This window comes from Theobroma cacao, chromosome 5 (genome assembly GCF_053813885.1).
Source record: "Theobroma cacao isolate CCN51 chromosome 5, ASM5381388v1, whole genome shotgun sequence".
Classification (NCBI taxonomy): Eukaryota; Viridiplantae; Streptophyta; class Magnoliopsida; order Malvales; family Malvaceae; genus Theobroma; species Theobroma cacao.
The window spans coordinates 28739218-28765696 of record NC_142643.1 but is presented as its reverse complement, the minus strand read 5'-3'; the positions used below and the strand labels follow the sequence as shown (position 1 = coordinate 28765696).

At 32.5% G+C, this 26479-nt stretch overlaps 2 protein-coding genes across 4 annotated transcripts; both read right to left on the bottom strand.

Annotated features, from left to right (window-relative positions):
- Positions 1 to 1316: 1316 nt before the first annotated feature.
- On the bottom strand, positions 1317 to 7888 carry EDA14 (embryo sac development arrest 14). Of its 3 annotated transcripts, none has more exons than XM_007028255.3 (9): positions 7528 to 7888; positions 6286 to 6457; positions 6068 to 6158; positions 5809 to 5900; positions 5613 to 5706; positions 5414 to 5493; positions 3641 to 3724; positions 1828 to 1927; positions 1317 to 1738 (listed from the first exon to the last, which is right to left on the bottom strand). In XM_007028255.3, the coding sequence occupies exons 2-9, from the start codon at positions 6339 to 6341 to the stop codon at positions 1646 to 1648; spliced, it is 690 nt and encodes a 229-aa protein (XP_007028317.3). In that variant the 5' UTR covers positions 6342 to 6457; positions 7528 to 7888; the 3' UTR covers positions 1317 to 1645. The 3 variants fall into 3 exon arrangements, with proteins under 3 accessions (XP_007028317.3, XP_007028318.3, XP_017977720.2); XM_007028256.3 differs by lacking the exon at positions 7528 to 7888 and adding an exon at positions 6761 to 7325; XM_018122231.2 differs by lacking the exon at positions 7528 to 7888 and adding an exon at positions 6557 to 6747.
- A 3233-nt stretch (positions 7889 to 11121) lies between these two features.
- CRK1 (CDPK-related kinase 1) lies at positions 11122 to 18579 on the bottom strand. Its single transcript, XM_007028254.3, has 11 exons — positions 17457 to 18579; positions 16703 to 16833; positions 16078 to 16119; positions 15876 to 15984; positions 14926 to 15004; positions 14552 to 14848; positions 14151 to 14263; positions 12626 to 12733; positions 12488 to 12550; positions 12194 to 12361; positions 11122 to 11769 (listed from the first exon to the last, which is right to left on the bottom strand). Exons 1-11 carry the CDS (start codon positions 17937 to 17939, stop codon positions 11632 to 11634), a joined length of 1731 nt encoding a protein of 576 aa, XP_007028316.3. The 5' UTR covers positions 17940 to 18579; the 3' UTR covers positions 11122 to 11631.
- Positions 18580 to 26479: the final 7900 nt, after the last annotated feature.

The following is a 26479-nucleotide window of genomic DNA, read 5'->3' as shown; positions in this document are numbered from 1 at the left end:
AATTGTTTGTTAAGATGGTAGACTTTGGGTGCTTTTTTTCTTTACTTAGGTTTGAGTCCAATCAGCATCAATTTTATTCAACTATTTAAATAATAAAAATATATATACATGGGTATTTGTAAACGAGTTCGGGGCGGGTATCTACGGAATCCGGATATAAAATAATCAGGTTATGGTAGATTCGGGTAATAAAATCACTATCCGAACCCCGTCCCAAACTCGTTTATTGGGTACCCTAATTCGGTATAATCGGGTTGGGTACCTGCGGGTACCCTATAATAGGGTATCCGTTGACATCCTTATATAGGTTCTTTCTATAATTACATCTCACATCTCATAGTCTCAAGCACTAATATAATCGGACATCCTTATGCTCTAATATTGATAATTTGTTCCATCAAACAGAGAAAGCCTAACTATGGATTGTCCATCTACTATATGTGTATTTATTGCCACCATCTTGGATTACTCTTGAGGTCGTTAAACCTTCAAATGTAGAATATTAGCTCTGATATCACTTGTTAGTCCCAAAGGACGGTACTAAGGGAAGGTAAAAGCACTTTTTTGGAATTGAAAGATTAAGGTTAGAGAGAAATAAAAGTTAAAGGACAAAGGTAATTGAATAAAAAATAAATCACCAATGAAAGGTTAAGGAAAATGAACAATTCAAAACTATTTATAATGGTTTAATCTTCTCCGATTTATGTCTGCTATCTTTACAAAAGATTTAAAATCCAATTTTCTAAATCAATAAAATTAATAGCTTCTACTAAACTTTTACAAAGTGAGCTTATCTCAAATCCAAAACTCTAACCTACGAACCCAACAATGTTTTCTTCCCTTGCACTTGTTTTGTCAAAAACAGAGTAAAACTTACACTAAAACAATAAACATATAGCTTTTACAACCGTGTGGCTCAATCACAAAAATGATTAAATTTCATACATAATAACCTCAACCAAGAAAGTTTCAAACATTTTCCGACTAAAATAAAAATCCTTCTCTATATCACCATTTTTCTTTTTTCCTAGTTATAACATGTAAGCCAACTTATATGTTTAAAAAACTTGATTGTACTTTATAGCATGACTGCATAAGCCAGAAATTTTATTTCTTGGTTAAAATAAAAAATGACTTACGCCCTCATTCGGGCATTGTTACTAGTACATTACAATTTATTTTCAACGGACAGCCTAGTTTAACTTTAAATGTTTATTTTGACAAAGAAACAATCTTAAAACGTTTCTCTTTTAATGGCAGATAATGATATCCATAGACTAACAATTCCTTAGATTCATAAAGCTGATGGCACGATATCAAGAAAGTATAATGATGCTTAAATACACAAGCTTTGAGCCCATAGACTCCAGTACAAATCACCAAACCAATTTATCAAAAACCATTCAATATGCATGAGTGAAGAGTTCGCTACATACCACAATTTTGATAAATTATCTTTGAAGTCATATGCCTAACAGAAAATATCTCAACAGTGCAAAACTCGTCATTAACAACTCATATTACAAGCTTGCTGCTTCAACATTTAAGGTTGGATCTCTCAAAGACGTGATGAAGCTCCTGAAATCAGTTAGCACCAACACAAACTTTAATCTCACTGACAAATCGCCTAACTACAAACACCTTGTCACCTCTTTCTTTCTGATCGCCACTTGAACACTGGCTTGGAGGTTGGACATATTAACTCGTCTTCACGGAGTTTGCGCTTCCGACCCTTTTTCTGTCCATTAAATTAAATGCAATGTTTCACTTCAAAATTTAAATGCATTGCCCACAGTATATTAGGAATTCACTTAAATATGCCAATACCTGTAATTCCTTCTTCAATGACATTTCCATATATATTTTCGCCAGCTCATTTACTCTACTCTTCCTGGCCTCTAATTCCCTGTACGATGTAGCTGTCTTCCTACATGTGAAGGAAAAAAGAAAGTACAAAGATTAATGTATGTATATGTGTATACACTACATGCAATCATGGCTTCCAAGATGAAGAATAACGGATGGCAATAATAAGTTTGCATAGGATGGGAAACCTGGCAAGCAATAATTATATTTCAAGCAATCATGGCTACATGGCAAGCAACAACTTATAGTTTTAGGTTCAAACTGGATGGAAACAACAATTAGGGTCCAATGGTTGATTTAGGATGGAAGAGATTGAATTTTGAGGTCTGAAATTAAACAAACAGAACAAATTTGAATGCCGGTCTGGGCATCTGAACATTACCCATAAGCAGTATACTAAGTTCAGAGATAGGGTTACTATTTGATGGTCTCTTTGACGTTGGACTAGTTACTGCTTGATAGAAGCTATTTAGAAATTAAAGGGCTTGATTAACCTGAAACAGATTAAAATAAAGAGTAGAGAGGCTTCACAGATTGCTTCACATAATAGCAACAGCTACTTCTCATCAACCTCTTTTCTATTAATTAAAAGAAGTTGCATGCATATGTACAGATTTATAGAACAGATTAAAATAAAGAGTAGAGAGGCTTCACAGATTGCTTCACATAATAGCAACAGCTACTTCTCATCAACCTCTTTTCTATTAATTAAAAGAAGTTGCATGCATATGTACAGATTTATAGAATCTCAATTGTTAAGGACTCCAAATAGAAAATAAGATACTACCAAGATTGACATAACCTGATGTAACAAGTAAGAGCTTTAGACGGTAATTTCCAGAAAAGATAAAACTAACCAGAATATTATTGACACTTGAAACAGAAGAAACCAGGAAATAAATGGCACAACTTCAACAAAGAAAAAACTGTCACCACTAACATGACTTTTAGATTAAATATGGTGGTCCTACATAAGTCCAACATACAAAGGCCATATTCCAAGTCACTGAAACTTGACCACTCCGTCTACTTCATCTCCCCTCAATAGTCAGAATTTTATGGTAAAGTCCCCTTTTCAGACATGTTAGGTGATATGTTAAACTTCAAGTGCAATGAAAGTGGATTTTGAGCATCCACCAGTTAAGGTATTTTTATACATAAGCTTATGATGGCATTTGTAATTTACCTAATGCAAAAATGTGCACATTTTCATTATATTATTAGTACTTCTAAAATATTCAGTGCACCAGCAAAACCCTAAAAACCAAGATGACTAATTCACATAACTGCATAAAAACTTGTGCAACTGAGCATCACAATGAGTACATGTATATCTGCAGACTCCACTGTGGTTCAAAGGGCAGTTCATACTGTTCGGTGGCAAGTCAATATTTTAAAATGATGAACCCATGAAAACGACCCATAACAATCCCATCTTTTGTACAAACATTTTAGTAGAATGAGATGAAGAAATTTCATTCAAAACTTCAAAATATCCTCCAATAAAGTTCCCAATATTTGACATTATTACAGATTGTTTTGTACAGAAGTTAAATGTATATCATTACCAAAGTCAACAAGTCAAAATAATCAAGAGCGCCTTTCAGGAAAAAAAAAAATCAAGAGCAATTGCTTAAATGATATCTTCCAATTTCCATTGAATGAGCGCTTGCAATTGTAGTTTTGAAAAGCAAACAACTTCGTAAGTGAACACAATTAGATAACCAATCCAGTTATTTACAAAACACCATGCAAACATTTTCTATTAACTAACCTTTTAATATGATCAGGGATATCAGCAGAAGAGGGAGGAGTTCTGTTTTCTGAAGATTGTGAATATAATTCTCTAGCCTCTTGCCTGCAAAAAAAAAAAAAAAAAGTGAATACACACTTTTTACATTTCAAAACAACAGGTACTCTTAATAAATATAGACTAGACTGTAATTCATCTGGAGGGTTTTTCTTTTTCTCCCTTCTTTGTGAAGAGAGAAAGCAGCATATACCAAAGTGCCCTACATCAAAGGGCAGAAGATCTATATTTCAACTAGTTTTACCAGCCCTACAACCATGTCAAGACATATCAAACAAAGATGAAAACACTGAGCATTTGTACTAATCATTGAAAGCAAAAGCAAGCACTTTCAACTGTAGGAAACAACTATTGACAGTTTGAATTAGAGTACAGAAACAGATTGGTGATTTTTTTTTAAAATAATAAAAAAAAAGAATGTTAGATAAGAAGGCAAAAAGAAAGCATAGGGACAATTTAGGCAACTGTTGACTACTAAATTAAACATGGTTTTGAATTTTGAATAATGGTGACATGAATTTGTCATCTTGCCTGCATAACAAATACATCAATGCCATAGAAAAAACACCTAAATGTTTTTTTTGAATAATCTTTCTAGCATAACAGCAACCCCAAATAATGAACCAATTAGGACTGTCCCCCTTGTACCAGAAAAGAACTACATCATATACCCCATTCTCTAACCCATACCACGAGCAAGACGTACCATATAATTAGTAATGCATGATGTATCTATCTATTTACCTATCTATTTGTTTGTCTATCCAACCAACCAACACATATATGCACATACACCCATTTATTTGTCTACAAATATGTTTGTGAATTTCCACAAAATTTTGGTATAGCTTTTCATATTTTTGTCTTTCTTAATGCACAACAACAAAAACAGAACCTTTTTTCCACAATGTGGGGATAACTATATGGATCATGATTGTGCCCTTAAGATCGTATTCTTAGCAATCACAGTATAAGTGGTACTCTTGTAATTTTTACCAATGTCCTCTTTGGTCATCTTCTCTTTATCAAGTCATGGAATGCTTCACTACTCACATCTTCGTGAAGGCATATTTCTAGGTCTCCTCTTTAGTTCTCCAAACCACCTTAAATCTATTTTCCTTATCTTGCCCCAAAGATATCTAGCTCCACCTTTTGCTAATACACTTCTTAATCTTGTTTGCCCATTTATACATACATCCAGTGTAACATTCTCATCTCAGCCATACTTCATTTTTTTCTAATCTTATATTCGTCTCCATTAACATAAATTGCAATAGAACTTAAAAGATAAACCTAATGTATTATAGATGCAAGTTTCTGACTCTATAACAAAAGTACATTGCTTGAACAAATTATTATAAAAATAGTACTACAACGTTTCAAAGAGATTTAATTTTCATAGATTATCTTTTTCCACATTCATCAGCTATTACTTGCATTGTTGTGCATAACTTCAAAGGGGCCAAACTAACAGCAAATGATTCATTTTACTTAAGAAAGGTCATCACCCAGCATCAGTCTTGTCAAAGTAGGGATACAAAAATGGCAATACTGGTATGATCATGATGACATAAAATGAAACCACTTGAAGAAAAACAGGATAACAGTCAAAAACAATAATAAACATGTCAAAAGTAACTCATAGTTTTATTCTCTTTGTCAGGCAACAGCTCAAAATTTTCACTTTGGCCAACAACCAAAGGCAAGAAAAAGGAAGGTGATATCAAGAAATCAAACCTGTCTTCAGCATAGTAAATGTGTCTGTTAGATGGTTGATTATCAACACAATGCAAAACTGCAGTTAGCTTCTCAATTTTCTGTAACAGAATAAAATAATATTGATAACTAGTTCAACATAGTTTCATTACCAAAACCACATGGGAAATATTATGCAGCCCTTGATAAACCAAAAATCATCATAAATTATTCATGCTACCTTCTTTTCACTTTGCATTTTCTGTAATATATATCCCATGTCTTGGGTCTTCATTAGCATGAGTTCTTCTTGAGTGTATTTGTTAGCCTGACTCCTACACAAATAAAGAATTTGGCGAAAGAAAAGAAAGCTAAATAAGCATTCTCAATTGCAAGCCCAAATAGAAAATGGTTAAAACATGAGAGCAGTATGTTACTCAGGTTTATGAACTCCATCAACAGTTCTTGTTTTTATCATCTGAAAGTAAAATTCATCAGGATTCCTGAATGCGGCTTTCTCCTTGAGTCTCTGTAGAGCACATTGACAAAGAGAGCATAAGAAAAAAAAATGAAAGGAAATTTTATTTATATAATCATCATGAAACTATAGCCAGCACTCTGATTACAATCTAAGAAGCAGGAAAATGAATGCACTAACAACTGTCAACAGCAGGAAGAAAAGAAGCATTAACTTACCCGTAAAGTTTCCTCCTTTTTGTGGAATGCTTTCGCACGGACAACATAATCCTTGTGTTTTTCAAGAAGCCCAAATTTTTTCCTTGAGGACCTAACATATGAACAAGTAGCCATCAGTATGAAAGCAGTTACATTTAAGGAGGAATCTATCTATCATATGGAAGCAGAGAAACTAATTTAGAAAGGCCGGCATAATGAAGGGAAAAGCTGTGACTCACGGTTGAGCTCGTTCTTTGTGAGCCCGTCTACTAATGGCATTTCTTAATGATGACATTTTTAGAGCAAAGGAAAGCAAGCAATCACCCGCACTTCACTGTTGGCGTGGTTTAGGAGATTGTGGCTCGTTTGTGGACAGAGCAACCAATAGATATGCTGCAAAACTACTGAAACCTACAAAATCAAGAAAACCCTGGAGATTAATGGAAAAACTATGTGTATAACATACTTCAAACAGAATTCAATCTGAATCTATCCCTTATACATGCCCACCAACTGAATTGCATTGAAAAACTGCCAATCTTTGACAACCGGATTGATCAACTCCAATTAATAGGAAAAAACAAACCCATGAAGCTTATGAACTGAGCTTCATTGATTCCAAAACCCATGAAACTTATGAACTGAGCTTCATTGATTCCAAAACCCATGAAGCTTACGGAAACCCAGGAAATTCAGCAATAAGAATAGAAATACCTCAAGTAAATGCCTGCTATGAAGAATGGCAGCGATTTAAAAGGGAAAGCAGAGACCAGCAGCCAGAAAGGGGAAGCCTGAGTTACAGCTACAGAGTTTTGCCCTTGGGTTAAGAGTTTCTTTGTCTAGTTATATGGGCTTTAGGCCCTAATATGTTAAGAAAAGATATGATAGGGTAGGGCTTTGGGCTAAAACGGTATCTACAACATTAAACATATATTAAAATTGTCCCTAAAGAGGTGTGGTAATGACACTGTCCAGGGATATAAAAGTCTTTTGCATTGACTCCAAACCATGCATATGGCACCCCGGATGAGGCCTTTATCATATCCTCAACTGATTTAGAACCCATGTATGCTAACCCCAACGCCAAAAAACTAAAACCAAGAAAAACATCCACATATGCACCAATCCCCTCCATACAATCTTCGCAAGGAAGCAAAGTAAAAACCACTTTAAAAAAAAAAATACAAAAGACAGTCTTTAGCTCCCAACAACACATAACCCAATAATGCGAAGCTAGAATCTATCTAATCCCTTCAAAATCATCAATCATCACCACCCATTAAAACTAAATCTAACACCTTTTGGAAGAATAAAAACATCCAGATCAAAATAACACATTAAATACCAAATAAATCAATTCCAGATTCGATTTAGCAAAGATTATTTATTTTCAGATCACTCATTGCAGAAGAAAGAAACATGATTGCATAAAGAATTTAAACAAAAATAAAATTAAATGAGAATTATTCTATTACAGTTACCTCATTTAATGGATTATTAGAGAGAGAAAGAAAAATATGTTTTTTTCGGAGAGAGAGGTGGGTGATACGGATAGGATAGATTTCGAGGTATTTATACAGTTTTAGGAGTGAAGGAGACCTTACACCCCGAGAAGAAGAACGGTGGCTAGGCTTTTTTAGAAAGAGAGCAAACTGGGGGAAGAGAAGAAAAGAAGAAAAGAGGAAGGGGAAGAAAAAGGGAGCCGCAGCAGGAAAGGCCTAGGCCGGCGAAGGCAACGGCGCCGGGGACCAAAGAAGGGCCAGAGTGTTGAGAGAAAGAGGTTGGCTGCTAGGGTCAGTGGGAGAAGAAGAGGGGAGCAAAAAGCAAGAAAAGAGAGAGGGTTTGCCCACTAGGTTAGATTAAGATTTTATAGGAAAATCTAAACTACGCCGTTTGTTGTATGCAAAATGATGAGGTCGGCCGGCTCCTCTCAAGCCCAACCCGTATCAACTTTAGGCTTAGCTTATTTTATTTACGTAATTTCTATTTTTTATGCGTGAATTGAATTTATGAATTATTATAAAAAAATAAAATAAAAAATAAAAATTTAATTGAATAAATTTAATAATGATTTACTTAAATTATTGGGGATCCCAAAAAATTATTTTCACGAGGTGTATTAAGGCATAGGATAACAAAGTAGTAAAAAATTGAATATAATTCACAAAATTTTATCATTAATATTAAGAAAATTTTAAAAAGCGTAATGACTATTCATTTTATTGTAATAATTTTATTATCTAAATTATGCAGTTAATGAATAATTATTTTCAATCTCAATTTTAATTAATTTCGTTTTTATAATCATCATAATTAACAAAATATGATTATATTAATATTGGTAATATAAAAAAATAAAATCCCTTCACTAATTAAAGATTATTTAAATTAAAAAATTTACTTAATAAGACATGGGAAAAGGTTTTTAAAATGCTGTTATTTTAAAATAATTACCTTTAATTTATTATTACTATTATTATTTATAGTATTTTTTAATTTAAATTATTCTTTTTTACTATTATCATTTTTATTTATAATATTATGTAATTTAAAATTATTTTTTATAAAAAAATTGAAACCCAGTATTTGCTTCACGTATGTTATATGAATTTTTATTTATTCATCAATTATAATTATATATAAATATAAATATTTTTTAAAATATAAATAATTAAAATTTTATTAAAAATTATAAAAATTACAAATATATTTTAATAAATGTAATTTAATACAATTAGAATTTTTATTTAAAAATTTTTTGTCAAATCATATTAATATTGAAAGCTTTTAAATAAAGATGACAACTATAACATGTTATTATAATAATCTCAAATTAAAATTTTACAAATATCAAACCAATATAAAAAATTTAAAACTGAGTCACTTAAATTAGTATAAAAAAGAGATCAATTAAATTACAAAAAAATTAAATAACTCAAAAATAAAAAGAAAAAAAAAGACAGTAAGAACCAAAACATAAAGCCCAACATTAAATTCACCCAACAAATTCTGAAATGGGCCCAAAAAGACGAAGCTTAATAATATTAATAATATATATTAAAAATAAATGAATATAATATATTGTATATACCTATATACATTTTTGCACAAATTATATTAATCAGCAATTTTTTTTGATCAATACCTTCTAACAAATTCGATATAGTTTTTATTATATAATTCCATAAAAAGTATTATGACAAACAATGTATTGAATAAATGATACTAAAAAAATAAAAATAAACAATATCTTTTAATATATAATTTAAATTGGTTTTATAAAAAATAAATATTTTCTTTTCCATTTTTTTCCTTTTTTTACTAATTAATAATAGTACTAAGAAAAACACATTTCAAAAAGTTATATTAAGAAAATAAAAGAATGGAAAGTAATTTTTAATATTATGATTTAAGTTGAATTTATGAAAAAATTTAAAATCTTAAACTTTTTTTCTATTAGTAGGAAGCACAGTAGTGGGAGGTCCTAATTGAGAAATGGGACTATAAAGTGTTATTTATATTAGAACAAAGGGTAAAATATCTCAACCTTTTTAAATTTTAATAAAAATTTTAAACGAATTTATTAGTTTTTGAAATTAAAATTCTGCTCAAAATATGCAAATACTGTTAATAGATATCAAGAAAAGATTAAAATGTTTTTTTTATTAATTTAAAAAATTATTATTATATTTTAAAAAAATTAAAAAAGAAAGGAGCACCGATCGAGGCTCCCTGAGAGAGCATCGAGCTCCCCAAAGGGAGCACCAAGTGCTCCTTTGGGAGCTCTGATCGGGCTCCCCTTAAGGACCACCGGTGCTCCCTTAAGGAGCCTCGATCGAGCTCCCCTTGAAGACCATCGATGCTCCCTTAGGGAACCCCTATCAGGCTACCCTTGAGGACCGTCGGTTCTCCCAAAGGAGCACTAGATCTAGTGCTCCCTTGGGAGTCCCAATCGAGCTCCGCAGGGGAGTATCGGTTTTCCCTGAGGGAGTCTGATCGGGGCTCCTAGGGGGGCTCTGGTGCTCCCTATTTGAGAAGTTTTTTTTTTTAAATAATAAAAAATAATAAAATTATATAATAGTAATTTTAATAATTAATTCAAAGATAAAATTATTTTTTTTCTTGCCACGTCTGCAAATAAACGAAAATACTAACAATTGACTAACGATTGGACCCAATATCCAACGAAAAATATTTTTTTAAAGTAGATTGTTTATTTTAAAAATTAACGAATTTTCACATAATTTCGATTAAAACTTAATAGGAATAATGATATTTTACCCTAAAACAAATGATTAATACTGTAAATCCCTTAACAAAAGTTATATAGCTAGAGGAAACATGTCAAGTACAACAAGGGTAACGGGGAATTAGGTTTAATGGGGAAAATGAATTATAGAGAGATAGATGGCTTGGTCAATGGTGCCACATCTAGAGGTTACAAACTCATTATAGGAAGCACAAGGTCATAGCTAATTATAATGTTGATGGCATAAACTAGTGTCCCTTGGTCACTTAAAGGACAAAGTTAGCCATTGCTTTATTACAAATTCTCGAAGCCTATAAATAGAAGCAGCATCAACTCTTCTATTCACATGTACTCTATTATATATGGGCACAGAAACGTAGTGCATTTTGAGCCTTTTACTCTATGCTTAGTGCATAATTGTAGAGAGTATAATGGGTGCAAAATGTTATTTCGAGTTCCAATGTTGACAAGTATTCAGTATGTTTCTTATTTTTAACAAATTGGGAGCAAAGATTATTATTTCAAGTTGTGATATATGTGCCTCCGTCCCCGTCAATGAGGAATGGCATTTTATCAAATGAAAAGATAGATCGAAGAAATGCCTCCAAGAGGGAACAAGAAACAAATTGAGTAGCAGTAACCATTATCACATGGGCAAAGAAAGAAACGTGCTTTCTTTTTCCACATAGAAAAAGACAAATCAACTTGAGGGCCATATGTCCTACGTATGTGTTATCCATGATACAAAATGTAAGTTAAAAAACACAAGGGCCAACAGAATAGCGTTTGGTAATGGAGTGATTGAAACAAGCAGCAAGGCATCGACTAATGTAAATGTGAAGACTCATGGACTGCTATTAAATTTGGTAACCAACTAGGAATAAACATCTTGGTACACAAGGGATGAACCCATAAACCAGAAAAAGTAGCTTAGAATCTGTTTGCTAAAAGCCTTACACTAGATACATTTTGCGACCCAACCTCATCTGTACAACCCTCTAGGTTTCAAGGACACCAATCATTTGATACTAAAATGGACAAAAAAGGCAAAGTTGTAGGGATAGAGAGTACCTGGCCAAACGGAAAAAAAAAAAAAGGAACAAACCCCAAAAACGAACAAAAATAAAGACATGAGAAGATGCTGCAAATTGCTTCACTAGCAGGGCATGTCAGATTGGCTTATAGTATCAACTTGCTTGCACCGTCTTTTTCCTGATCCAGATGTTATGCTAGCTTTGTTCAGGCTAGCTCCCAAATGACACAGGCATTTGTTTCGACCAGACAGTTCAGCTCAAGTGAGATCAACAGATAAAAGTGTTTACAGTTGGGTCCTACTTCAAGACTTCTGAAATGTGCGAGAAGAAATCCCATGTAGAAGTCTAACAAATCCCAAGAAACTAAGCTTCCCATCCGAATGTCTTATCCAGTCTTGGAGAACTACGTGCACTGGTACTGATGGGCTAAGTCCAAGTTCCTGGACCGAAAAAATGAACACCATTTAGCACCGTGATAGAGGAAGCAGCACTGGATGAGATTTCATAAAGCCTTATTCAATCCCTCAGAAATTTGTAAAACAAAACTCAAAAGATCTAAAATCTGGCAAAATTACTGAGCTAAATAGCAATTATCAGCAAGTATACTTTAATCTTTTGTTTCTTCTAGTCAGGTTGGTAATCCAAAGATAGGATAAATGGAAGAATCTGAACTGCTCTACGCAGCAAAAACTTTTCTCAACACTGGGGCCCAGTTTGGCAATCAACCATTTCTCTGGTCTTTTCTCCTAGATCATGGAGCTTATACACCTATCTTTTCCAGGTCTGAAGCCATGTTATAGGGAATTGTCTTCAATTTTACAATACCCAGGAAAACTCTGGGAGAGACAGAAAGGGAACACTTACCGAGGCAAGTTCCTCTATCATAATGGGCCTGTTGCCATCCTTCTCAAACAAATCATATGCACGCCTTGCATGTTGCTCCCAGGTTTCCATTCCTTCTAGCTGATGCACACTTATGGAAGCAGCACAAAATTCTTCAAAGTCCAATTTTCTATACTGAAGAGTACTAATCTGCACAATTCAAGAGTAAACAAGCAACTAGTATTATAATTTTAAACATATTGGAAGTATATTTTTTCACAATTTTTTAATCTGTCTTCAGGGAAAAAGATGGATAAAATAACTTAGCAGCTTTACCATGTTGACATAATCAAGGACCCGCGAATCCTTCATAGCATCAGTAGAATTTTTCATCAGCGCCTGCTAATTCCAAGCTATTTAGAATGACTTAAAAAATTATAAAAATGAAAAAAACAAGTAGAGATAGAAGCAGACCGTCTTATAATTCTGCATAGAAATGAATCCATTTTTGTTAGGCCCTAACAATGTGAATTGTTCCCGGAGATAAGCTAGCTGCGGTACAGTTAATGTCTTTGCAAGGGCCTGCCATAATAGGGGAACTTCAGCCAGCATATTCTTATTCATAGTTAACAATGTTAAGCTTTAGATCTTTATATCAAGGATATAAGCTAATATTTAAGAAATTTAGATAATTTTAAAAGAAATATAACTACATCTTTTACAGTGCAAAATGTCAATAATACTGCATCCCTCAACTCCTCTATCTTATGTTTTTATGAACGCAGACAAGTTCGATTTGGTTTTACTTTGTTTTGCTGCTGCGTTGGTGAGTGCTGAGTGTTGATGTGGTGGGGAAGGAGCAGTAGGAGCACTGAAGTGTTTCAAGGGTTTCAGTTGGATCTTAGTTAACCCAACTGTAAATGAGATGGGCTTGCACTATGGTTGCCAGCAATGAAATTTTACTTGTAGCAATGACAGAGTAAACCCCATAACATGATCGCTATTACACTTTTATTATATTCATACAATTCTATGTAATGCCCAGATTAGAAAAATAAAAATAATACAATGAGTCATTGATCCTTTGTGTCTTCTTAAGTTTTTCATCATTTAATCTCAATGCAAAGTGCAAAGAACAGTAAACGTCATCTCTCTTGATTACACCACACCTTTGTACACTGCCAAGTAGGGCAAAAACATAGCCAAGCAGAAAAGTGGTGCAAAGTTGTAAACCAAAATAAGCTTTGATGTAGAAAAATCAAAGGTTTCAAATTAATGTTATTAAGGTGTTAACAAGTAGAAGAGTGCAATGTGCAATAATGTAAAATGATGAACCTAATCCCAATTAAGCATTAGAACCAGATCAGATTTTGCAATAATACACAAAAAGTGAGTAGTTTAAACATTACACAAACCCCATACCAAAAGTATATAAGAGGATAATTACATTTTTTAATGTGGTGAATTTGACACAAATTTAAGGGTAATTATCTGGCAGCCAAAAATGGAGCTAAAAGACTCACCCTTATAAGTTCAATCTATATTTAGACTGTCACTATGGATGTTGTCAGGTTCATATAATTCAAGATGCAACACCACAAACATCTGTTTGATTTTGATAAAGGGTGTTTCCAATGATTATTAAATTTGACTCAACCATAAATTAGAGCCTAAATTATGCCCAAAAGTGCATTTAGATTTTTTATCTGCAGTTTTGGCACAGTTTTTAGATGATCTAAAAAGTTTGTGACACAAAAGAGTAATAAGACTTTTTAGGGTTAATCCTAGAGCTGCAGATAAAGTCTATGTTGAGGACCTTGATTTCATTTATGGTTCCAGCGCACGGCAAATAAGTTTATTAAAACCATATAAAATAATTTGATAAATAAAGCAGACATACTTAGTGGGAATAAAAAACTCATTGCTAATCATAAGAAGCAAAAAGACTAGATACTCTAAGTAACAAAATTTAGCAAGAAGCCTTATTAATTATACTTACGCCCAATGCTGTTTTTCGTAGTGCAGATGAGCCTATATAAGCTTTTACAAGCCTGCATATTATCATATCTGATGGTATCTTTATCTCATGATAATTTGCCAACCACGGATGACCTAAGCATCAATCACAAAGAAAGTTATGATTAATTTCTGAAAAGAAAAAAAAAATCAAATAGAACATCATTATAAATAATCATGATCAGGCATGGAGTCTACTTGATGAAAGAAATATGGTTAGGGTACTTTCTTCATTATCAAATTATCTCCTCCAAAATTACTCCATGACAAATGATGGAAAGTAGTAAACAAATGTAACATCACAAGTGCCCCCATATAATGGCTGTTTTTCCATACCAGGTGACAAAGTTAGGATTAGCTACTTGAATAGTTTTAGCTACTTACTCAGAGCCTGAGCAGCAGTTAGCCTCTTACGGTAGTCCTTGTTCAACAATCTCTTTACAAAATCTATTGCTTCAGGGGATAAAGAAGGCCAGGGAGCTTCATCAAAGCTAGGGTCAGCTTTAAGGACAGCACGAAAGATGCCAGATTCTGTCCGTGCCCAAAATGGTCGACTTCCACAAAGAAGTATATAAGCAATTACTCCAATACTCCACATGTCTGCCTCAGTCCCGTATGATCTATGTAGTACTTCAGGAGCGACATAATATGCACTTCCTACGATGTCATTCAATCTTTCATCTGCCAAATCCTACAATAGTCAAAACCCATTCATTCGAACAGAAGCAGAGAAGGGGGCCTCAGTGAGTAGATCTAACCTGGCTTTACATAGTCTGAAAGTCCGAAATCAATGGCCTTCAGAGGCGAATTCTCTTGTTTACTAGTGAAAAGAAAATTCTGAAACAGAAAATAGCACATCACCATTAAAAGGAAGAGTATGCCACATTATGGTAACCATAATGTGGGGGAGAATCATCATATAGAAGTTAAATATTTTTCCTTAGGCATCTAATTTAAAAAATTTATAATCCAGTTCTCCAATTTCTTAGTCTCATTGTCATTCCATAGAAGTAGATAATTTAAGGCCTAGTCAGATTCCAAGTATAAAATATGGGAATTTTCCAATCAAATATTGTAGAGAGAATACAATTTATGTTCCTTTTAATGAAAAATTCAGTTGGTGTTAGTTGATCACTAATGGCCATGATGCAAAATTATACATGCAGTTTTTAGAATTGCAGACAAATAACGCAGGAGTTCAAAACATAACATAGGCAAATGAATAACAAAAGACTATTTGAGAATTTTGAACATGATTACAAAGCCACTTAAAACCCAAGACTAACATGGTGGAAAGGAAGTAAAATGAAAGTCAACCAGGACAAATATACCTGTTGCAGTTCAGTAAAGTAACCCTTCAGAAAATCAAAGTAACCACTCATCTTAGAAAGGATTAAAGCATTAAAATAATAAATCTCATCATCCTTTCTTGACCAGGTGAAAGGAGAGAGATACTCTCCCAAGCAAGATTATTCAAGAGATGATAGTAGAAGAGAATAGCAATTAATCATAATTCACAAGCACTCTTAAAAAGGCCACCCAAATTTTTCAATGCAAATTCAGTCATATAAATAGGGTGCATAAGGCTTCCACACCTTATACTTTCCGATCATGGTTCAAGTAAGTTTCAAGAATGGTGATCATGAGAATTGATGCTCTAGAATACAAAGATTATGGTCATGATGCATGGCAGATATGAGTCAATTACCTCTGGCTTGAGGTCACGGTGGACTACACCTTGAAGATGACAAAAGGCCACAACACTTAAAATCTGAACCACAACAGTCTTAGCATCTTCTTCTGAGTATTTTCCACCCCTAGAAAACACAAGCCAAATCCATGTTCTTAGAAGGTCCATAAACAAGTCAAACAGTTTACGCTGAAGGGAAAAGTTTAGAGGACACATGTACCTTGAAAGTATTCTATCTAGCAATTCACCACCTCTACACAACCTGAAAACCATTAAAAGTAATAGGGAATAAGTTCCAGAAGTTTTAGTTATTACTACAGCTTCTGTTACATGGAATATAACTGATTTGAAAACTTTAACCACCGACAACATTCTCTCACAGTGGATTTTTTCCCTTGAAGAAGAAGATAACAAAGACAGGAGAAATGAAAATGCTAAGAACAACAAGACATCAGGTAAAGCAAAGAAAACAACCTTCCTTCATAATTAGAGATTTGCTCTAATGAATATTTCCAGCTCAAAGAATATAAATTTGGACCAGATGTAAACCATTTGGCCAACTAATGGTGATCTCATTAAGATTTACAGTCCCATACAAATTGAAACTATATATATTAAACTACAACACTATCGTTGATCAGTGAAGTGAATGGCTAATTTCAGTTTTGACAAAATTGCTTGCATCTATCAATGATTTTCAAGTATCAAAGCTTTGGCATTAGTTCCAATGGAGTCAAGAAACAGAATAAACTTAGTCCATCCCATAATTACAACTTATATGATAAAATGAGAAAATGTAAGACAAAGAAAGCTACATTAAGAAAATTCAATTTGCTCACACTTACTCCATCACTATGTATACATTGTCATCATCTTCATAGGCATCATAGAACTGAACCAAGTTCTTATGACCTGTTAAAGCTCGTAATATCTTCACTTCTCGTCTTACATCCTCTATGGCAATTGCTGTTGTCATCTGCACACAAACAATATTTGTGTCAAATACAACAAACTGTTCATTGATTTTTTTTTTAAAAAAAGAAAAAATAGCCAAGAGAGCAGTAGCTATTAAAATGCTATCTTTGAAGTCAGACCAAATTATCTGGAGGACATATAGGTTCTGCCAAGTCATTTGACTGAAGTAAGTGATTAAAAATATCACAAGTCTAATGATTACACAACAAAGAATGCTGAGCCCCTCAATTTAAGATACAAACACACAATATTTGCATCAATATAAAACTGCTTTAGCTTGAATTAAATATAATTATCAATATCATTAACCAAGCTTAATATTACTGGTTAAAGATTATACCGTCATATATAAATGGCACCCAGATATTTTCCGGATAAATTGAACTGTAAACAAAATGAATCAAATCCAAATACTTGCTAACAATCAATAGCTAAAACAAGTGCTACCAAAGCAACAAAATGGATATCTAGGATGCACCTATAAGAATTAAAGGAGTCCTAAGATGATATTCAGATCAAAAGATCCTCAATCAGAGTGACTGCAAAACGTATACCTGCATATTCCTTAATGACTTGTGGAAAATAAAAACTGGCTTAGAGGCAAAATTAACATAGAAATTAGACCTTAGACTTTGGAATAACTTTAACGGCCACATCATGGCCTTTGAGGCTTCCTTTCTTGCCCTTAGCCGTGCAAGTATATCCAAAATGTCCACGCCCCACTTCCTCACCAAGCTCATAATGAGACATAAAATGCTTTGAAAATCCAAAATTCTTATCCAAACCGATGTCACACTCATTTCCTTCAGGAATTGAGGCCTCATTAGGCTTAATAGAGCCATGCCTTCTTGCCAGCAGTGCCCTGATATGCTTTGCGGGAGAAGGAGGAGGAAATGGGCGTTTGAAGATGCGCAGAGGAGTAGAATTCACACTTGATATTGCTGGGGATGTCTTGAAGAGGCTTGGCAATGGACTTGGACTGTAAAAAGGGAAATTTGATGACTTGGTGGAGTGGGCATTTGCTGGTGGATCATTTTCACCTGGGATTGATATGTCTCTTGATTGATTTTGTTGGTGTTCGGTGGGTTTTCCATGGCAGAGTCCCATTGGAAACAAAGTCCCAAGGAAAATATAGACAGAAAAAAAGTCGAATTGTAAAAGAACCAAGAACAAGTTAAAGGCTTTGATCAAGAAACAACAGGAAAAGTGCAAGAAATTAAACCATGAGGAGGGAAAAGTGAGAAACTGAATTCAACCAAAAAGAAGAAAACAATTGATTTTGGTGTATTCTTGATGTGAGAAAAAAAGTCGTACTTCACAATTTGATCAAAGGAAAGAAAAAAAAATAGCACTGTTAAATTTGCAGAAGAACAAACTCCAAGAAAATTCCAAAGCAAAAAAGAAAGAGTACCCAAGAAGGAGAATTAATTGAAAAACATAAAAACAGAACTATAATGAGAAAGCAATTCAACTTTACTGATCATACAAAAACAATGCCAGATAGAAAGAAAGACAGAGCTCAAGAAGAAAAGAAGCAGTAGCAGATTTTTGGTTCGCTGCAAGAAGTGAATGAAGAGGAAAGAAACAATACCACAAGAGGGAAAAAATTTACTCCTAGAAGAAGGAAAGAATAAGAGGGAGAGAGGCAAAAGAACAGAGAAAAAAGTAAGGCAAAGATGCTTAGCATAGGCAGCAAGAAAAGGAGAAAAAAAAAAGGAAAGAAACCAAGGCTTCTTTTTTTCTGCTTTTTGTAAGCTTTTTTATTAGTAGTTTTTTTTTTTGTGTGGAAATATCACTGAGAGAGAGAGAGAGAGAGAGGATAGTCTCCCCACAAATAATTAATGGAAGTGGGGTTGGGTTTTGGATCCTTCCAGCCTGTCCTTATTGCATCCAAAACACCAAAATAGATACATATGGATGCTAGATGATGATGGAAGAGTATTGTGCAGTGTATTTGCAGTTAATATGTGAACATTGTAACAGGTTTGAGGCAAACGAAAAACCACTCATCTCCCATTGTCTTTGTGCATCCCTGCTTTGACTCACCTTTTTGTTGTTGCCCTTTGAATGGCTTTTGTCTTTTATTTTTTGATTATTACACTATTTGTTTTCTCTCTCTCTCCTTTGGTGTAAACTAAAGGATGAGTGCCACTGCTTTGTTGGACATTTTAGTTAGCCCCTAAAATATTTTCTGAGCCAGCCCTGATATGAGGATTTCAAGGTAATCTTCTCCATTAAAATAGAATAAACCGTATCATTTGTGAACAGGGTTAGCTTCTATTATCCTCTATTGCAGCTGCTTATTACAGATTTTTCTGCATGTGTCATATAATTTATTATCACTACTGCTGCACTTTTGTTCAACTTTCAATCTGGGAATTTTTCTGCATGCACTTTGTCAAACTCCCTAACCTGTTGAACTTGTAGATAGACTTTTGCCAACCTAACATTGTTGAAAATTCAGTCACAATCAAACTTCATTACTTTCTGTTCATATTAAAAATCTAAATCTCCTCCAGCCAGTTTGGCAAGCAATGTCAAAGGAATTCAGCTAGGCAGAGTAATCCTGGGAATTGTCAACCTCTACCTCTGTATTGATCCTACTCTAACCCTTCCTCTGAATTTACAACTGATTTGCCCAAATTAAAAACCGCAGTTGTTGTTGTTACAGTGAGATGTACAGGAAAGACCTCACTTTGCAGGATAAGTGGCTTCAATTCTTGTGAGCTTTTTTGCTCAAAAGTAGGTGCATCAACTTTCACATCACTAAATAAAAGACTCTGCCTCTTTATTCTTCAATTAAATTAAACAAGAGGATTTGCTTTCCTTTGGGTGGCAATTGGCAAAGCAAAACTCCTTCCACCTGGAGCCATTTAAGTTGAGCATCCCATTGCCACTTGGAAGCTAGAATCTTTTTGTCTCTGGTTTCGATGTAATGGAATAACGGGCCAATCATGTTAGGCTTTACCTTGGTTAGTAACAAAGAGAACATTTCTGATATCAACAAACCCCTCAATGCATGTCCTAGCAATGGATTTCTATGTGGTAAGTGACCTATGTTTTCTTCTACTGTATTTGACACTAAGTTGTATTTGAGTTTTTCCTTTTATCATGTATAATTTAATTTAGACACAATATTTGAAAAAAAATTAAAATTATTTTTAAAAATTCAAATAATATTTTTTTTATTTCGTTCAATTAAATTCTTAAATTTTTATTTTGAACTAAATAGATTATTATAATTAAAAGTTCATTAATTATTATTAATTAAAATATCACTTATCATTTTATTTTCACATAACACTACGTGAAAAGTAAAAAATGTCACTACATACAACTTTAATTGAATTAAATATGTAAGTGCTCTATTTACTGAGATTAAAGAATAAACTTACTAATAACAAATCAAGTTTTCAGTGAAATTTCACACTTCCAAAATCCAACCCTCAAAGAAAGTGTTTTCTTAGCTACATTGCATCATTAAAAGCAACGGTTGTACACAAATGCAATTCTTGCAATAATAGAAGTAGTCGACCTTGTAGCCAAAATTGTTGAGAGAATCAATCCTAACTTTATGCATACTTACCCTTTGATCCTAAGCCTGGAAAAAGAAAAAAAAAGAGAAAATGAAAGGAAAGAAAGTTTATTACATGATAGACTTGTCCATTGATCGAGTTAGGTTTTTTAAAGTAGAGCTCAAGCTCGACTTAATTTATTCATTTAATTATTATTTTATTATTAAAATAAATAAAATATTATTTTATATTAGTAGTTAATACTCTCATTGTTCTATTTTGTTTGTTTCTATTTGATTTTTTTTTCAAACAAATTCATTTTTGATTTTTTTAACAAAATCATATAAAATAAATTTTTCAAAAAATAATTTTCGAAAAGTTTAAAATTCAAGATTTCCAAATCTTAAATTTAAATTTTTTTTAACTTTATGGTTTTGTTAAAAATAATTATCAAAGCTGAGTTTATTTGACTAAAAAATCAATAAAGAAAAAACAAAATGAGGCGAGGCAGTGAAATTTAATAAAAATTTAATATTTATTCTCTAATATAAGAAACAAAGAAAATGAAATTAATTTTTTGAATTATATGATATAAAAGAGAAACAACAAAATGATAAAATAATATTTAAACATGATCTTTATAATTTGAAAAAAAAAAAAATAACCCAACGTTTTGAGTAAAAGATGTACACTAATGCTAAATAGAGAACTTTCATTCATTTTTCTTTCATTTATAAAAGGATAGGAATTGGATTCTATAGCAATTGTTTCCCATTCTCATAAATGAGTTGGGAAGTGTTATTATATAATTCTTTTGGATGTGATGTCTATGTCTCTCCACTTCCATCTTCTTCTCTTATTTCCTCTTTCCAACAAGAAAGATAATTCAATCCCGTTGTTCCTTTTCTTTTCTTTTTTCTATTTTCCTTTCTTCCAAATATTCAAATACAAAAGTGTAGTACATTTACTATTTTAAACTCTAAATCGTAAAACCTCAACTCAAAATAAATCAATTTATATTCAAATAAAACCCTAAACCCTAAACACAAAATAAATCAATTTACAATAAGACAGCTTTATGTAAAATGTAAGCAAAATCAATTAAATTTTAATTTTTAAATATGATGATTTCTTTATAACGTCATCCAGAGTACGTCAAATAAATATAATTTTTTTTTCATTTCAAATTAAATATCCATTGTACTATTTTAAGATGATTGAAAATAATATTCATTCTTTTTTCAAAATAGAATATATATTCTCTTTGTTTCAAATTAAATATCCATTTTTCTCTGTAAATATTGTAATTTATATGTTAAAATTATAAAAAATTAATATTATAGAAAGACTTAAAATTTTTAGTATAAAATTTCTATAATAATAATAATAAGAAGAAGAAGAAGAAGAAGGAAGGTTTCTTAGTCTTTGGCCTCTAACAAAGAAATGGGATGGAGGCAATAGTAAATTAGCATAATAACCCTGTTTTGGTTTGAGGTGGGCTAGACTTGCTTAATAAGATGTTACTGATACGGGTGTAACATGGTGTGCATTTATGCAAACAAAATAAACAATTGGGTGGGTGGCTGTGTCAGGTTGGCATACATAACATACCATCATTTACTTGACCCAAACCAATCATCCCTTGCAATGCCACCAATCAAGTGAAATTATTCACAACAAATCATTCAATAACTGCCAATGCCTCTTCTCTCTTTTGTTAATGTTTAAATTAGCCGAGATATTATTGATCACTCATCACCATGATTTTTTTTTTTCTTGAAATCATTGACATGATCTGATTAAAATAGAGGCCGCCTGAAGATTTATAATTGTTTCTAATAGAGGGAATGTCACGTTACATTAGTTTTTTATTACCAAATATGGTAATATAATTTTATTATTCACGTTATAAGAAATATTACTTTTCTCGTATCAAACGTCTTCTAATAATGAAGAAATTCCATTTTAACTAACGTAATTAAATTTAATTATCATGTTATGCCACGCACAGTCATACTAACTCACGGCTTCATATTCATGGGACATGTATATTCAAGACATTTTCCTTTTTATTAGTGAGAATCATTATAACTTAAAATAGTGAATGGAGTTCTTTTTTTTTTTTATTTGTTGGAAGTAAGAATCAAACTAAGTATTAAAATTATCATTAAGTAGATACTCAAGTGCTTTAATTTAAATTTTAAATGCGGCAGTGTGTTTTTATAGCTCTTTCATCATAATTTAATAGAGAGTACTGCTGTATAGGCTGAGTTTTGAAGGCGGATTACAGTTCCACTGCTCAAAATTGGCACTGGATTGTAAGTAAATCAGTCGTAAACTCGACAACAGTTATTCAATATGCGTAAAGAAAGGCTAAGAATATATTAATTAGAATGCTAGCTCATGTATACGCCTCAAATAAATGCACCTCATAGACAGAAAAAATATTAAATCCATCTAAGAGAAGATACTTGAGAGAATTGATTATGTAGTCCAGTAAATAATTAATATTTTAATAAAAATAATTAATAATTTCGTGCTGAAAATTTTTAATTAGTTACTAACAAAGCCATATAAAATTAGAAATAACTGAATTATTACTAATTATAAATGACATGAATTTTTTTGTTTTAGAAAATGCACATTTATCTGAGTTAGTTCGACTTTGGATAAAAGAAATACCTTGAAATTGAACAAAAATATAGTTTCTGCTATTTGAGTCTATCGGACTGGCATTCAAATTGAGAATTTGGGAAATCTTAGAATCCTTTTTTAATCATCCATAAAGACTTTGGCTCCCGTGAACTATGAGGTATCGAGGTCCAATGATAGTCCAAGAAAACATTTGTTTTAAAATATGATACAGCTTGATCACGATCTAGGCAAAACAAACGTATTTGCTTTGCGAGACATACGATGATGCTTTCATTATAAACCTTACGAGGGTGCGTAGCTTTTAGTTGTATACTTAACAATAATTACTATCGTCGGTCCAAGGGGGAATATTGTTTTTAATGCATTTATTTTCATATGTTTTGATCAAGCTTAAAGCTCAAGTTATCAAGGAGTCCATACAACCACTTACAAGGAGGTGCCTACCTGGTTTTAGCAACCAACCCCACCTATCCCTAGAAAGGACAAGGTGAATAGCTCCCAACAGTAGCCAACTACCAAGAAAAGGATAACTACCTATACATGGCAAAGGAGTGCATCATCCCAAGTATATGACGCATTCTTCACTCTCACACCCTCTTTCTCTCTCTTCTCCCTTCTCTCATCCTTTCACCTTTGCTCTTCTCTCCCCCCGTGTGAGCCGTTACTAACTCAAGTATTGGACAGGGCAGTTAATCACTGGGGAACCTTCGGTGTCCCATTTCTTGGCAAGTTCAGACACCTCATCTCGAGCTTAAGTCCCACCTTTCAATGAACTCAACATTTGGTGATGTTTGTGTGAAACAACAACCATGTCAACCTAACCAACTGATAATTATACTCCTACTGCATCTCCCAAACACTCCATCAAGCCCTAGTTGCATCCACAACTTCCAACTTTCCTAATGACTAACATATGGTAGCCCCATCTGCCAATCTTTTGAATATATCTTCTACAGATTTTGCACTGAAATTAGCCTCATCTATACTCATGCATACCATCATGGTTCCACAATAATTAACACCACTACATGTTAGATAGTTTATGAATGTTGGTCTTATTAATGAAAAGTTGTGACTAAAAAATTATTATTAATTATCTCCTTAGATATAACTTTTTAATAATTGTATTATCAAAGGTTATTAAATATAATTTTTTGAATAGTTGTATTATAAAAGAAAACTCTTTTGAATAGTTATCTTATTAAAAGAAACGACTGTTTACATGGAAAGATAAATTTTAAATAGTCATCTTATGAAAGGAAAGGATTGTTTACGTGAAAAGACATAAACGTTTGTTTACTATGTAAACAACGTTCTTACACTGTCATTTTTACAATTCTAATAAGTGTGTTAAGGACTTTATTATATTTTGGAGGTTGAAAAAGTACTTTAAGGAAAGTGACAATTTAGGCCCTCAAAGTCATACTTTTCCTTCTTCTCAAAATATTCTTCTTCTTCTCAAATATTTATAATAATCTTAAGGTATTATTTTAAACCTTTTTCACAATTCTTTTGTGATGGAGATTAGGTTGAATTCAAGTGTGAAAGTTCACTTCTTCAATCAAGAAATGATCAAACTCGACAAATTCGATGGAACGTATTTCACTAGATGGAGGGACAAGATGATATTCCTATTAACTACATTGAAGATTTATTATGTTCTTGAGACGGATCAACTATCAATTCCAGAAAGGATCACATCAGCAAAAGCAACAACACTTTCTGGAAACATTGCTGCAACAACAACTGCTATTGCAACCACTGCTAATATTAACATGAAGAAATGGAAACATGACGAGTTTATATGTCGTGAATACATTATCAATTCTCTCACTGATCGATTGTATGATCTCTTCAGACATAAGACTTCAGCAAAGAAAATCTAGATTGCACTTGAAGAAACATACAAAAAAGATAAAAAAAAGGTATGGATAAATTTCTTGCATTGAGATACTTTAACTTTACCATGACAGATACGAAACCAATTATGGATTAAGGATTAAGTATATGAGTTATGAATTCTAGCCTCTAAATTAAGTGAACTAGAAATCAAAATTTTTGACTCGCTTCAAGTGGAAGCAATTCTGTCCAAACTTCCACCTTTTTGGAATGGATATAGGAAAAAAATTTTGCATTCTCTAGAAAATTTTAGTATCGAAGAGTTTCAAACTCGTTTATATATTGAGGCAGAAAATCATGCTAGAGATGCACTCATTCTTGGGTCAAATATAAATCTCGTCAATGAAAAAGAAAAGGGTTTTGGAAATTTGAAAAGAAATAAAGTCTAGAAAATTGACTTGAAGAAATCCAAAAAATATAAAGGTGATAACATGTGTTATTGTTGTGGAAAAAATGAATATTTTATCAAGGAGTGCAAGTTCAGAAATTTTGAAAATTTTGAAAGCAAGATTGTTATTTTTGGTTCTGAAAATAAGGTAAACCTTGTTGAATGTGAAGTTAAAGCGCTTATTGCAATGGTCACTGAAATGCATATTGGAATGGTTACCGAAGTAGACATGGCTATTGTAACATAACATTCATAATGGTGGTTAGATTTTGATGCTACTATTCATGTTTGCAACAACAAAAGGCAGAGTAAGAGTTATGAAGAACTCAAGAGACTAGAAGAAATTCTAATGGTGAACCGTAATCCTGTAAGGGGCTTGGCAAAGGAACGATTGAGTTAAAATTTACCTCATGACAGAAATTAACTTTACATAACGTATTTCATGGTCTTGAAATTAAAAAAAATCTTGTATTTGCACATCTATTGTGTAAGTATGGTCCAATAAGGTTGTCCTATCGAAAAATGTTGTATTTGTTGAAAAAGGATATTCTTGTGGCGAAATGTTGAAACTTAGTATCAATGAAATGAATAATTATTTTGCTTATACTGCTTAGTATTCTTTTGACTTATGTCACACTAAACTAGGTCATTTAAATGTTCAATTTTTAAAATTTATATCAAAGCATGGTTATATTTCTTGTCAAAAAAATAGTTTTGAAAAATGTGAAATTTGTGTTGAGGCAAAAATAACTAAGAAACATTTTCCAAAAGTTAAAAGAAAATTAAAATATTAGAACTTGTACATTCTGATATTTGTGAACTAAATGGCTTACTAACAAAGGGAGGGAAAATGTATTTTATAACGTTCATTGATAATTATTCTCGTTTCACTCATGCTTATTTAATGAAAACAAAAGCTGAAGCATTTGACAAATTTAAGGAATTTAAAATTATAGTTGAAAATAAAGAAGAAAAGAAGATTAAAATTCTTTAAAGTGATAGAGGAGGACAATATTCTCCAAACTCATTTTCTTTATTTTGTAATGAGAATGGAATAATTCATCAAAGAACAACTCCTTATGTACCTCAACATAATGGATTAGTAGAAAGAAAAAAATAGAACTTTGGTTAATATGGTAAATAGAATGTTATTAAATGCAAATGCTCTTTTTAATCTTTGAGGAGAAGCA